We start from the raw sequence: 15207 nt of genomic DNA on the forward strand, positions 1-15207 counted from the left end.
TGTGTGTGTGTGTGTGTGTGTGTGTGTGTGTGTGTGTGTGTGTGTGTGTGTGTGTGTATCCCTGCTCAACCAGTGCCACAACTCTAGATTTACTGCACCTGCCTGCCAGGATAGCCTTTTGCCCCAGGGCTTCCATCATCTCCCCGCTCACCCTGTGGAGACAGAGACAGTAGAGAAATACGTGCTAGAAGAATGCGAGAGACTAAAAAGCAGGAAAAGGAAGGAAAAGAGGATGAGGAAAGGAAATATTCCTAGAATAAGGGCCTCTTTTGTGCACAAATGATTTCTGCTGCAGCCTCGCTGATTGCCGTCCTAGAAACTTAGGAAACAGAGTAATTAAAACTGTAAGCAGACATATTTATGCCGTAATAAACAACAGTCAGTTGGTCCTATAGAGGAATTCAAAACCTCCAAGCTTTTCAATAGAGTCCTATTGTTTAGTCGAGTTGCCTAAGGAAAGAGGCGCCACTACAGACATTGCCACTCTAACCACTCAATTAATCCAACAGTAAGTGCTTTTATAATGTGGTCAAGCTTGCATGCTGTTAAGACTACTGTGAGCACAGCTCTGCATTGGTATGTTTATCCTTATCGACACACTGTATAATGCATGCGTCATCCCTTCATTGTGGTGAGACCAAATGAAATGCATCAATCAGAGACATTTAATTCTGTAAATATGGGAAAAGAAAATTACTAAATTACTTAATGAAGGAATGCAAATTACAGGCCCTTCATACACTATATTCATTTAAAACTGAGGTTTCTGCATTTTCAGATTCCTGGGAAAACTGGATTAATATGTTAAGACAGGCTAGAAGGATAATGTCATTAAAAACCATAATCAGAGAAACAGCAGTCATTGTTGCAGCCCCCCTTAATATTACACACACTCTAGAATATACTGCAGTCCAGTAAAATGCCACCACTAACCAGAACATCAGAGCTAAAGCTATAATTAACTCCTCGATGGCAGAAACTGCAAAAAGTGCATTATAGAGATTCAAAAGGTGCCCTTTAAAGCATAACCGTTAATTGGTTTGCATTAGACTGTGCAGGTGCAAAATAAAGCAGACACCATTGGTAAGTAAGAAATATTGCACAACAGAGGGTTAAGATAAAATAATAAGTGTTGAGCTAAGGAAGAGCAAGACATTTTTCCACAATTACTAAGCTTTATCAAATGGCATATTTAATTACAATTTATTTACAAATATTGCACACACACACACACACAGCACATGTACACAGCCATAGAAGTGATGTTACACACATTCTTAACTCCAGAGGGCAATACATAAAAAAATATTTCGTTCTTACAATCCTCACTCTTCCCATTGTCCACACTTAGTTAACCTCCAGGTGGAAGTAATAAGTCAATAAGCAGTTTCTAGCTAATAAAAATATGCATGTAAACACATTCATGTGTTGCATTTATGAAAACATATAATTTATAAGTGTTTTAAGAAAAATATATAGTTAACTATTTCACTATCAGCTTAACGTTTGACACAGTTTACATTATCTGAAAAAGTGCTCGAAAAAAAATGAACTTTAAACCTTTTTCTCCTTTATTGTGACACGATGCAATATTCTAAGAGATATTTCACAGGTTTTAGATTCATGAAGATGGGAAAGGACTAGGGAGGGGAATGATCTAGAGTCTTCAAACTATTTAGCCTACTTGCACCTCTGCCAAAAAACTCCCACTATTTTCCCGCCAAGATTCCCAAATGACTAATATCTAACATCTCTAGTCACCATGTGTAAAGACATAATCACTTTTTTTTAATGAACCCGGGTGTGCCTCTTTTACTAGTATTTTTCCTCTGTCACTCTCCCTTTCTCCTGTTTTGTTACTATAAATGGAAAGAAATGCTTAAGCGTTATGGGAACTGACTCTGTAAACTCTTGGCTCTTTTACTTGGTAAGTAAACATACTGTGACAAACAGCTAACACACGCTGCAGCCATCAGACAGAAACATTTTTTATATTATACATGACAAAAAATATATTATAGAAATGCTATGATAAATGTCACAAGTATAAAAGTAAACGGACTAGGCTCTGAAAAATATTTATATATCAGTTTAACTAAAATCAATATTTGAAAAAATTGACTTTGAATTTAAACCAGTACTAAGTTAATAGGTTAAGCCTCTGTGTCTCCCTTTAACAGGCTCTATGGACCTCTATAAAAAAAAAATAAGTACAGTACATCCCTACTAGAAAATTATATATTTTAATAAAAGCATATTTTTTACAAAAGTGATATAAAAGATCACAAAAATGCAATGTCAAATCTAAATCAAGACGTCTAGAACAAAGACTTAGGCAGACGAAACCAAAGTGGAGATGTGTCAATGCAGAGCGTCATATATGGTGAAAATCAAACACAGTAAAAGCACAAATGCCTCACCCCAGCTGTCAAACATAGTGGAGGAGGAGTAATGGTTTGGTTCTGTTTTACAGCCACAGGACCTGGGCGCTTTGCAGTGTTTAAGTCAACTATGAACTCCTCTGTATACCAAAACATTCATGAGTCAAAACTGAGACAGCTATCTGACAGCCAAGCTTGGCCAAAATTCCTCCACAAGAAAATAAGTGACTGATTAAGTGATATAGAAGATCATTGCTTCAAAATATTGCAGCTAAAGGTGCTTCTACAAGCTACTGGGTCATGGTTTGTATTTAGTTTTTCACAGGATGCTATGCTGTCCTGTGAAAATCTTTCTTTTTTCACATCACAATAACAGACACCATCTCCTTTATTTGGATATTGACACTATGATCAAACGAGGCGCCTGTTTCATTCTGAAGGATCAAACGGGCTCCTCCATGTAAACACTGCGTGACGGCTAAGAAAACCGAACCTTTTCTCAGTTCATGACATTAAACTGTTACCATGCTCCTGTAAAAAATACTCACAGGTTCACCCGGGAGACCAGCAGGACCAGGATATCCTTTTTGTCCCTGTTGACAAAAAAACACAAAAAAAGCAACAAGTTAAAAGTTAATACTAATAATTAATACTAAGTAAAATGATTGTGCCATATAATATTCCAGTCACAATTCCACAAGGAAGTTCAGTGTTAAGTGCCTTGGAGCAAAAAGACGGTTTATCTTGGAAGGGAAAAAAGTTAAATGGTCACTCGTCAAATTCAATTAATTTTTTCTTTTCTTTTTATCACCTTGCGTTCAAGAGTGCCTCAGTTAAGATTGCAGGGGTTTAAATTATGCTAGTAGTTTCCAGCTGCCTTAGAGAAAATTTGACTTTGTTTTCCTATAAAAAAGTTCAATAAAATGACTTCATAAAAACCTGGAAGGCTTAGCTTAAAAGGCTCCACAGCACAAGCAAACGTAATAAATGTGAAACTAATAAACCACTTATCAGCGGTACTGCCTGGTGAACCCTGAATAAGGCATTTCTTTACCATTTCTACACAAGAACAATGACATTTTATTTATTGTTGTGGCACAGCTACTTGGCTTTGGGTTAGTCTAATCATTGCCACCGCCGCACCCTGACAAAACAATTCAGTATCATCTTGCATTAATTAAACCAATAAACCAATTAGGCAGTAATGCGTAAAACCCAAAAGGGTAATTAATGGTCACCTTCATGCCCCGTGATCTCAAATGAGCTTGCCAGCTGGCTACAAAATGTATTAATCTTTTCACAGTCAAGATCTACGGCAATAAATAAAGACATGAAGTCATCTCTGGGGGGAGAAAAAGTTGATTATCTGAAGTGTAAAGTCATTAGCCACAAGCTGTTTTGGCCTGACAGCAGCAGCACAAATAAACCACAGTCAGACAGAGGCTGAAAAAATTAGTAACTGTGTGTACAGTAAATAAAGTCGACATCAAGAGATCAATGCAAAGCACTCCCGAACCAAACACCAGAGTGTAAAAAGGGACATCAAAATTCTCCTTACACAAACATCCTCTGAGGTATATCGTAGTATCGATGTAAAGGGTCAACTTTAAAGGTTTCTTTACTTAGTTCATGCTGGCTCGGTGAAGGAAAATGCCACTCGATAAAAAAATAATGCAGCTGGGCACATTTTAAAGTTGTAATTTGACTTTTTTGAGCTGACATTCTGTTTTCTTCTGTCTTCTGTGTTTTTGGAGAAAGAGTCTTCATTAGAATTTAAAGTAAAGTGTGTTTTTTTTTTTAAATTATTTGTTTGGTTGGCTGTTTTTTTTTCCCGTAATGATTGGCTGTCCAAACATAGTAAGTATTAATGGACAGCATGAGTCTGGGTTGAAAGTCTGAGAAAGATTGAGACTGACAGCCACAGAGCCGATAAGTAAAATCGGGCTGGCAGGTTGACATCTTGAACTGATAAAAAAAGAAAGAAAAAAAAAAGAAAAGCCTTGTGCAACATCTTAGAAATGTGAGCTATCCCACAAACCAATTAAACAAAACTAAAGTTTATTATGTCATCGTGGCGTAAGAACTCATCCTTTAAACAAGCAGACAAAGTAATGCATTCATTGAAGTTTGGTTCATGAACATTCATGAGCTGACTTTTACCAACACTCTGTGATTGTGTCTTAGTTCAAAAGGTCCTCACAAAGAAATAAGCACGCTTTCAAGGACAACTGTCTTTCTGAGATTCATATTTTCTGCACAGATCAAAGCCAGATGTCAGCCGATCGGCCACAGTAATTCTCTCAGACACTGTTATATTCACGTTTTGTGAAACTCCTGATTATTTGTCTATTTATCTGCAGACAAGCCACACAGTGCTGAGAGATGGAAATAATTGATAGGATTTTCGAGGGTAGATGAGTCTCCTGCTGGAGCCAAAGCAATGCAGCCACAAAAGAACAAAAGAATGTGTCTGGGCTTTCCAGCACAGCCAATACAGCCGAGTACAGTAAAAATAGGGAAAAGAAATCTGTGCATGCGTGTCGTATGTGGGCTAAACAAAAATTGGACCACTTTCACGGCTCTGTAAATCCATTGTGTGACACAAAATGGCAGAATCCATTGTGCGAGAAAAAAAGATGGCAAGGTATCATTATCTTCATTAGTTCTTCTTGTTCATGAAGAGCAAACAGTTTTAATTAGTGTAACTCACACCAGATCAACCCTACAGCCAACAGGCGAAGCGAAGCAGCAGCACCGTCTCCGCTGCGTGAAGAATAAGTAACAGATTGTACTTGGCAGACAAAAAATACATTGTTCTTTCCATAGATTTTTAATTTTATTATAACAAAAAACCTAATCCCACCTAGCAAGCCTTGGGCTTCTTTCTTGGACAAATCAGCAAATAAAGGTAAGAGAATATTTTTATACGGAGCTGCAGAGCAGGAAGTAAAAAAATGTGGAGGAGTGCACACCTAATAAAAAGTTTGAGTGTTGTTGCAGTGTGCCATCACCAGAGCTGGCTGTGTAAATGGAACACAGGTTCAGAACCGGTAGTACTCTTTGCAGAGTTTTGGTTTGACACACACATGCATGAGTCTCTTCTTATTTTACAGCGCAAACCACTGATTGACTCCCAGGCAACCTTCCCATTACATCTTTACACATTTCCCACAGCGAGAAAGGCTGTTTCTGGCAGAAAGCCAAGGGACTCAGCGAAAACCGTCCATGAAGCGGTGACAGGTCATAGCTTTGCAGGCTGGTTAGACAGACAAAGGAACAACCCTCGAGGTTCATCAGAGGCAGGTGATGGAATTTCAGCGTAATTGTAATACAAAAGTGCACTATAGGGAGTTTTGCCTTACTTAGTACAATCAAAAAAAAAGTCTAAGTCAAGAACAGCTGCAAGCAATGAGGTGTCTCGTGGCTTTCAGGGGAGCCAAGCTGATTGCTTTGTTTTTATTAGCTGGATACAAACTGCATTTTAATACTTTTTCGGGCTGTCAGCAGTTTCTTGCACAGACACGGGCCTTTTAAGTTTAACGTGAACTTGTGTTACCGGAATCTCACCTGACCTTATAACCAGAACAAGAACAGAGGATCTGTTACAGCTATTTAACCTCCGCAAGGATGCTGCTTTCAGCCTACCAAAGATCCACAATTACCATAACTCAGCTGAAAGAATATCAGCTTTTCCCATGACTCCATGTTCCATGACTCAGAATACGAGGAGAGGCCTTCCTTTTTTTCCAGTTGGAGCCTTCCCCACTACTAAACTGAATTGAGGGAAACTGAGCACACCAGATGGTTTTTCACAGTCAGCCCTGTCTGATTGCATAACAAACTGCTGGCGCTCCCGCCAAAGCATTATTGCACTCATATTATTGGGTCCCAAGTGAGAACACGGCTGTGTGTATGTGCATGCGTCTCAATGAGAACAAAAGTTGCTTATAAGGGGTTTCTCAGATTGTGTAACAGCCATTTTTAATTAGCATTCTTCAGGCATCCGATTCCTGACCTTTCTCTGACCTTTTACTGTACCGATGTAGCTTTTACTTCTTTCTATCTTCACCAGAGTATAAATTTGAGAGCTGCCCACAAGAGGAGCAGTGTGATCATATACTGTCAAGTGCAATTTAAAAGAAGCTTTGTCTGTGGATTTTCTTCCATAAGCTTTTATGACTTTGTTTACTGCTGCAGCAGCCCATCGGGTAACTCATCTCTAACGCTCTCTGCCAAGTTTCCTTTCTTCTGTCTCATTTTATCCAGACTGAAAGCTGTGTGTAACCTGTAAACACTTCAAACTATTTCAACACCATATTAATTCAATTCTTTATTTAGATTCACTGCTGCTAAGTAGGCAGTGCAGGTCACCTCATTGAAAAATTCCATATGAATATAATACATCTGGATTTCAGTCTGTGGGTCCTACAGTGTTTCTGAGATTTATTCTTACTGAATCTGGAGGAAGCTTTGGAAATTAGAGGGAAGAAGTGTCTGTGAGGTCTGCTGGTTACTGGAATGAGCCATAGCTGCAGAAGGCAAGTAAACATTTTTCTAACATTAGCTGCTGTTGTTAGGAATGAAGAATTAGGTGAAACCCTGGCAAGGACAACCTCCAAACCTAATCAACATTTCTCATTGACACATTTCCAAAGATTTCAGGCTCTTTAATCATTAAAGAGCGAGGCTAGTGACATTCTACGTTTTTCTTAATATTAAGAAACTCAATGAAAAGACTTAGCTAGAAGTCGCGTAGACAGGCTTCATTTCTACAGTGCTGCAGTTATGTAAAACTATTATTGTAAAACAAATTCTATGCAAAAGTACGATCAGATTTACCATTTTATTTGTACACTGTGCATAGTAAGAAATCCAGACAAGTGCCAGACCACTTGAGATGTGCAATTACTGTGAGGGGCTTGGGAAAAGGCCAAAGATAAAATGAACAAGGCCACTGAGAAAACACTCTGCTAACCGTCACTCTCTGTCAGGATAACCCAGCGCAGTGGTATCCAAAGAACGTTAAATAATGCTGATTGCGAACAAGACCAGATCACAGCGCTAACCCACATTCATAAGTTGTCCTACTTTTTTAGAAGTACTGCTCTCCAGAGTGAATGACATAACAACCGAGGAAACCATGTAAAACTTTTCACCCGGCAATCTTTATTTTCCCCTCAGATGCCTTCATTATATTTTAGGCCTGCGACACAGATGATGTAACAGGCCTGGTATTCAAATATTTCATTTTCCAAACCAGTGGGGAGCTAGAACACAGGTGTGCTCCTTGACTTCTGCATTATGTTAGGCTGTTTTCCAAACAAGAACTCAAACATTCATGTTTGGCTGAAAGCCCCACACAGACCGACAGATTCCACCTTCAAAGGCAAGAGAGCTAAAGAGCGTTCATTTGATTTACGGATCCTCGTTATACAGGACTGAGTCAGTCCTTCATTCTTGATGTGTCTGATTTATGTGTGAAAACACTGTCAGAAAGGAGAAAGAATGGACAGAAACCAAGAATTTGAACTTTCATGGAAGAGAATCAGCAAACTGTGATGGCAATTAATTACTTCCTGGCAGATTTACAAACAAATACATACACAGTTTCAGTTTGTGAGCCAAAGCAGCCGTTTTACCTTTCGTCCGTCTTGGCCAGGCAGCCCAGGGGGGCCCGTGACACCAGACTCTCCCTAAAATGGCAAATGAGGACACATTCAGTTTATCGACATATTTACATGCCTATGTCTGCGGATAATCCAACAGATTTAAGGAAGGAAATGTGATAATGTGTATACTTTTTGTCCTTTTGGGGATTGACCAGGGGACAGTCCAGGATCTCCTTTTTGTCCCTAGAACATAAAAAAGAGAAAGCATTAATTTTTCATGACGAGTACAAAATGTTCTAGTCTGCCAGAGCTTTTTATTGCACAAATTTCAACACTGATCCTCACAAGGTGCAGAGAACTTTGAATTTTATTTTTTGGTTTATATAATCAAAGAGTAACAAGTTCATTAAACTTATTGGTGGTTGTATTTACGCAACTGTGCAGTCCATTTATGCCCTCCTGTGACTCAGTTTACATCAAGCTAGGGAGAAGCAATGGGGAGTGACTGTGTACATTCTTCTCCCTTTTCGGGCAGTGGGAATCCTGTCAGTGCAGCCTGGGTCAGCATTCAGTGTTCAATTTTAATAGTGAAAGAACTGCCATGTAATTTGTGCAACCATGTCCAAGTGGAAGCACAGTATAGCATTTCCTGTGTTAGTGGTTATCATAGTGGTAATCAGGTGATGTGATAAAGCACCCAAACAGTACAGCTATAATCAACGAGGTGATTGAAAATGCTGTAACACATTACATTTGACTCCAAGTGTGGAAAGTGTGGAAATAAATCATCCGCTTTTATGACGCACATTGCAGCTTGCAACCAAAGCCTGTTTTCAAAGAAAGTAAACTTCTTATAGCAAATAGCAACAGCACATTAGCATATGAGCATAGATGGAAAGTCATGCATAGTTTTAAAAGAACACTTTTCATTTTTGTACTGGATAATTCCCCCCTTCACAGCATATCGGCCCATTTAAACTTGCATGTTTGTGTCAGTTACCACTTGGCACTGAATAACCTCTTGCAGTTTCTCCAGACTGATTTCTTTATAGTGCAGGGAGCACCACGCATATACAAACACTGTCTTTTCACTCTCCTTGAACTAGATTATCTGAAGGGTTTAAGGGTTGGAAAAAGATGTGGAATTAGTTAATAACTTCTGCAAGCTCAAGACCTTAATAAGCACTTTTACCTTCTGCTGATTTATCCATTTTCTACTCCTTCCTTTTCATTTTTTAAGCCTAATGTTCAGGTACTTACAGTAGCGAGTAAGTGAAAATATTTTTGATTCAATTTATCATAATTACATCTAAATATACAAACAAACAAAAAAACAGCATAGCGTGCAGCGAACGGGGCCAAATCAGACAGTCTGCAGTTTGACGGTTATGTGCAAATGAGTCAAAATGAGCCAGCTCAGGTTTTCTGTTCCAGATAACGCATATTTACTAAATAAGACCTAACAAAAATATAATAGGACTTTTTTTCTCACAGTTATAGCAGGCCAAACCAAGATATGAGTTTTGGAAAACGCTGTAATTGGATGCATTCAAATGGATTAGGTACGGACATGAAGTATGGGCAATTTCCGTTTTATTCCAACAAAGTCAAACAAGGAGATCCTTTTATGATAGCAGCCTGACAATTGAAATCAGCTGAAGAGCAGGCTGGTGTCAAGTACATGCAAATGATTGAGACAGAGAAACTTAAAACTGCTGTTCTCTTTTGAAGGGAAACAAATGGCTTTTCAAAGTGGTAGAAGGAGCCAAAAGGATCTGACCTCCGACATGCAAACTAAGTAAAATCCCAAACAAGCATTGGATGACTAGGAAAAAAAAGAAAGAAATGTCCTCAGTTAGAATATGGAGAATGAAGGAAATGTTTTATGCCACATAAAAAGTTTTGCCATTCATTTCATTCCAGTTATATTATACTATCCTGCCTGACTGCAAGTACTTGTATCCCTGAGGGGTTCTCGTTACAGTTTTGCCGAAGGATAATTATACTTTATTCAGCGCTAGCAAGGCCAACTGATGGTCACACCAAATACTCAAAAACACTCAAGTTTCTCATCCGACTAATATAGCACGGTACACTTCAATAGTTGTAAATATAATTTTTTTGTAAAACCTTCTATTTTAGTCCAATATTGTTTATTAGCTATTAACAATGTAATTGTTGGTGCCAAAAGTGTAGCTTGTATAAAAATGAAACAACAGTGCCAATGTTCAATGTGGTGGATGGAAACATGACACCCAGAGCAGAGGAATTAAATAAAAAAGTCTTACTCTTTTAATGTTGTTTTATTAGATAGACTAACATGAATAATCTTCTAGCATAAGTCATGGCAGTCACTACTATTTAAAATGTAGATGTACCTTCATTCCAGGCAGTCCAGGACGACCCGGATTTCCATGGGGGCCAGGAGGACCCTAAAAATCAGAGATTCGTGTGATGAAAGATGACACAGAGGAAATATAGTCATTAAAGAAGCAGCAAAAGAAAGAAGTCCTACATGTGTGCTATTCACAGATGTGCAGTTCACAATTTCAATGTGTTGTGAGACATGAGGTCCTCTCTGTTTGAGTATGGGTGCCCTGTGCCTGCTTGTCCAGATATGATTGTGATTTTCCTCACCTTTACACTTTTCCGCTCTTTTCTGCAGTCCCACATCATATTGCGTGGTAACTTTGTGCCACAAACTGTAGGAGTATTAAGACCTATCTCTGCCAAATATTTTATCAAATGCGCCATCTCCTACAAAGCAGGGGATGGTAAAGGAAAAAAGAACGAGGATACAAGTTTTATTTTTCAAGTTGAACTTATTAAAAATTCAAGCAGTCTGCAAAAAGAGAATGTTTGGAAAATTAAAGCCACGACTTCCTGAGGCTTTCAAGTGAAGAGTCTTCAGTTCATCTGCACCACACCTTGTGCGGTGGGGATGAAATGCTGAGCATTGGAAAATCTTCTCCAGCAAAGTTGAAAGCAATGAAACATGTTGAAAAGGCCCTGAACGGGAAGCTACTGTAACTTCAACCAGTTCTTTGAGTTGCAAAGAGTTTCCATGAGTTGTGAAGAGACACATCCCCCCCCCCCAAGCTGGAGGTGAAAGTGAGGGATTGAATTACTCTGAGTAAAATAGACAGGGGCCAAAAGGTGTAAGTGTACGGTTGGGTGATCCAGCCAGTTTCTGTCTCTGTTATTTATCGTGCTGTATTATCACACTGTGGAGAGTCCACAGCCTGGACAGTTCCCCTCAAACTGGCCAGACCTCTCCCCAAGCAGACGCTTGCTGCTGGACATATGGAGACACTTAACAGAAGCTCATCTACAGATTTCCTCCTCCTCTTCTAGTCAGACCATTCTGCCTTTCAGCTCAATATGAAAACGTATGGAAGTCATTAGCTTCAGATAGGAAGCAAGGACGAAAGAGAAACTGAGAAAAAGAGAGGTCAGGATAATGTATTACAAATTACATTCTCACAGTACATAAGGTAAGGAGGCCTAATAATGATGACAAGCTGTTTGGGTGATATCCCAGCAGGGAAAAGAATAATAAGCAGAATGCATACATTTGTCAAAGTGCCTTCACATTATTAATTATTAAAATGAGCCCTGACAAGTGGTCATTTAGAGACCACCAGCACATAACCGCAAGATAATGAATACTAATAAGATATAGAAGCACACAAACACACCTGAGGTCTGCAGATGAAGGGTACCTATGTGCCAGCACTGTGACCAGGTTTATGATGTGGGGCAAGGTTTTTACAGGAGTGGCGCGTGGAGTGCTGCAGTTTTATAGGCCATTAACCCAGAACAGACCTGCTAACGCCTTCTCTGGAGCACAGGGACGGAATTACTAGCTTTTATATGATGCTTATGCAATATAATGTACATTAAAAGATCTTAGCTTATTAATTTTATTGAGTTATGAGCTCGGGTCCTAACTGAGCACTAATTGTTTCCCCAAGATCAGTGGCACGGTCATCAGTACAGCTGGTGTTGTGCAATGACTAATCTGGCCCCAACAACTTAATTTGCAATCATCAAACAGGGTTCTTGTTTCACATAGAAAACAATGGTGACCGACTGAGCCTGTCTGTGTGGAGTTGGCATTTTCTTGACATGTCTGTGGTTAGGACTGAATTCTCTTGATGTGACACTGGCATATGGTCAGTGTTTCTGTTGATGTGCAGGATCATTTCATTGGTGATCAACAAACTGTTCAGAATGTCAATGTCTCTTAACTTGAATGTGTGAAAAATAGCAAATGTAATCTAGCTCTTAGTCATGGCTACATACGGAGCATGTACCCTGCATAATCATAGTCGATTTTGTTGTGATTTGGCGCTATATAAATAAAATTGAATTGAATTGAATTAATCAGTTCCATTGCTGACCCTGCAATTTGTGTCAGAATGTATCAAGCATTCTTCAGGCAATTGTGCAAATATTCTCAGTTTCACAATAAGCCAGCATTGCATACTGATTATACGCTGGCAGGTCAGTTTGTTTGCACAAAGCCCTCTTTGATCTTCTCTCAAGCCTCACATTCAGTGCCAGGTGATCTTCGGCACCCTGCCAGGTTTACGGCTGTGTCAAGGAACATGGATGTTTTCACGTGTCAAGAGGTGCTTTAAGGTGGTAGCAGCGGTGAGACTGTCTGCTCGGTCAGACATGGCACCTCGATGTCAGAGAGGTAAAGCCTTAATAGTGCAGGGATATTCCAAACGTTGTAAAGTTTATGATGGGGAAAAGAACTACACTTTCCCGGAAATGCTACACTGTTCACATATTTTCTGCAATAGCAGAGCAGCTTCTTTAATATTGTGTCTCCCTGGAACATTTGGTTTATATCTGACCAGAAAGAAGGTGAAATTTGATCTGCAAAAGATTGGATTGCTCGTTTAACTTGAGAAAATGCTCTTACACACTCTCTATTTCCCCATGCCTTTTAATTTCCCATAGGTGACCAGCATCTTATACAGCCAACTGAATCTGCAGTTGCTTACATCCTGCCTTTTCCAAATATCTCTTGCATGAAAGATATAACTCTTGAATTAGTGATGAAAATGTTTCAGACAGAAAATTCTTGAAAAATGGACTAACTGTGGCAACTGTATGATAATTCTGTAAATTTAGCCGTACACAGTGTAGAGACTCATTCGTTTAAATTGGATTCTGCTCTGGTGAGTTTGAATTCAACCAAAACAAAGTCACTAGGCTTCCCAGTCACACTTGGCCTTGTTTCCACACTGAGTCATTCGTTTTTCTACTAAACATTGTTGTTTTAAGTTTAAACTTTTTTGACAAATGGGCACAAAATGGGGCCAAAAAAAGCAACTATGTTTTGAATTACATGGAAATGAACACCAAATATAAAATACAGCAAACGTCAGTTTTAATCCAAATGTTTATAACGGATTTACTAGATCAGAGTCCACTTGTTAGCTTTCTGCAGGTCATGCGTGTAGCCGTTTGGTATTCCCTCTCTAATCGTGTAAACCAGGACGGTTCATGGAAACGTTGAAAAACCTGAACTGCACCCTCGCAATCTGAGTTAGCGTGGCCTATAGTTGGGTCTCGAGAGCTTGATGATGAATGAGCTCTATAGAGGGTATGGAGTACAACTGGAGAGAGCTACTGAGCTCCAGACAGGGTCTTAAATGCCTTTAATAAGATGGGGACAAAGCCCTCTTTCTTCCCTGTTTAAAGAGATTGGGTTCCACAACCCACCCCTGAGGCCCAACTGCAGGGTGCAGTCTCATAGGCTCCAGTAGGTAGCTGATATGCAAAGTCTTTAGATGCACAAGTGCTCTGCAGGTACACTTTAGTGGCAGGTCAACAAAAAGACCAGTATCACACCACTGAAAATGTTTCCTCTTTCATTCTATCCATGGGTGGTGAAGAAGTAGTTCACAGGTCAGAAACTACACAAACACCCATCGATGACAATGTCTTTGAGAGAAATTATAACAATAAACCTTCCCTTAGGACAAATTATGCCCCGGTGTTCTTTCACTTCTTAAATGTCTTCTGAAAACATGAGCTTAAAATAACATCTCCACCTTCTCTATTTGATTCCATCAGTTCTCGAGCTACACTGAGTCTAGAAATTAAAGACATGGCACCAGAAGACTTATACTCATTGGAATACAATAGAACTATTCACTGACATTAACTTAGGACCCATGCCTAATTTAAGTACTGTTAATGTGCTGCAACCTTCATTTTTCTCAGCGTCTATTAAATATCTACATAATGTGATCCATTATATTTTAACCCACATATGTGTAGGTTGTGTTTGCTTGCTCTAAAGCTTTGCAAACGGACCTTGAAAACATAAGGTCGGCTAGATCAAACCCAGAGCCAAAGCGAACTAACAAGTGACTGAAAAATCTTCTGTGATCCACTGAGCGCTTGATCAAAACACTCAAAAGGTCATGCATATCAGTGAACAGCTAGTGGTGTTATCACCCTATCAATAGAGCATTATAGAGATTTGAGCATGAAAGGAACTGTAGAAGAGCCCAGAAGGGGAAGAAAGAAGAATTGTGGGTATTTGTGGTTAAACTTGTCACTGGTTGGATTGACTGGGAAACGCTCACCCGTGGGCCCCTCTTGCCCGGCTTTCCTGGCAACCCTGGAAGTCCTGGAAGACCCTAAAAGCAAAATATAGAAGTTGTCAGTGTCCGAGTGAAATACAGAGGAGGAAATAGAAGCTGCTGCCTTTTTTGTGTTATTTTAAGAGAGTCTTGAATACTCTTGAATAATAAAAGACAGCAAGTTTGGAGTTTTCAAAGTAAAGAAAAACCTTTAAAAGCCACTCAAGCTCAAGAGTCAATTAGTAAAAACATGTTGAGTTTTTTTGTCCCTTGGTGAAGTTAGCTATAAGTTGCAAAGCACTCGGGCACTGAGACGCTGGCAGGCACGAGGATATCTTGTTAGAAACTAATGTCGCACTCTCCCTCAGCAGCCAATGTTATTTCAGCCCAAAACCACTAAAGTGCATACACTGTAACTCTGAGTCATTGCACTGGTTGGGAGGTCGGCGCTGGTTCCAGTCACAGCCGATCACATTAATTATAAGCATCAGCTAGCTTTGAAACAATTTCATACATGGATTAGCAAAGTCCTGAAAGGTCAAACTTAATGAGGGGTCAATCTGAGGAACCTGAGTTTGCTTGAAATGTTAGGATTGTTACTTATTTTCC

At 39.4% G+C, this 15207-nt stretch overlaps 1 protein-coding gene across 1 annotated transcript in view; it reads right to left on the bottom strand.

The window, feature by feature from the left end:
- The window catches only part of col27a1b (collagen, type XXVII, alpha 1b), a 65430-nt gene that overhangs the window by 38022 nt on the left and 12201 nt on the right, over positions 1-15207 (bottom strand). Inside the window, exons 4-8 of the mRNA XM_013913365.1 lie at positions 10369-10422; positions 8180-8233; positions 8021-8074; positions 2930-2974; positions 99-152 (exon numbers count right to left, since the gene is read on the bottom strand). Of these exons, the coding sequence (XP_013768819.1) occupies positions 99-152; positions 2930-2974; positions 8021-8074; positions 8180-8233; positions 10369-10422 (261 nt within the window). The remainder of the gene's footprint in view (positions 1-98; positions 153-2929; positions 2975-8020; positions 8075-8179; positions 8234-10368; positions 10423-15207) is intronic.

The sequence above is a fragment of the Pundamilia nyererei genome, unplaced genomic scaffold (assembly GCF_000239375.1).
Source record: "Pundamilia nyererei isolate P.nyererei 1_Seehausen unplaced genomic scaffold, PunNye1.0 scaffold00127, whole genome shotgun sequence".
Lineage (NCBI taxonomy): Eukaryota > Metazoa > Chordata > Actinopteri > Cichliformes > Cichlidae > Pundamilia > Pundamilia nyererei.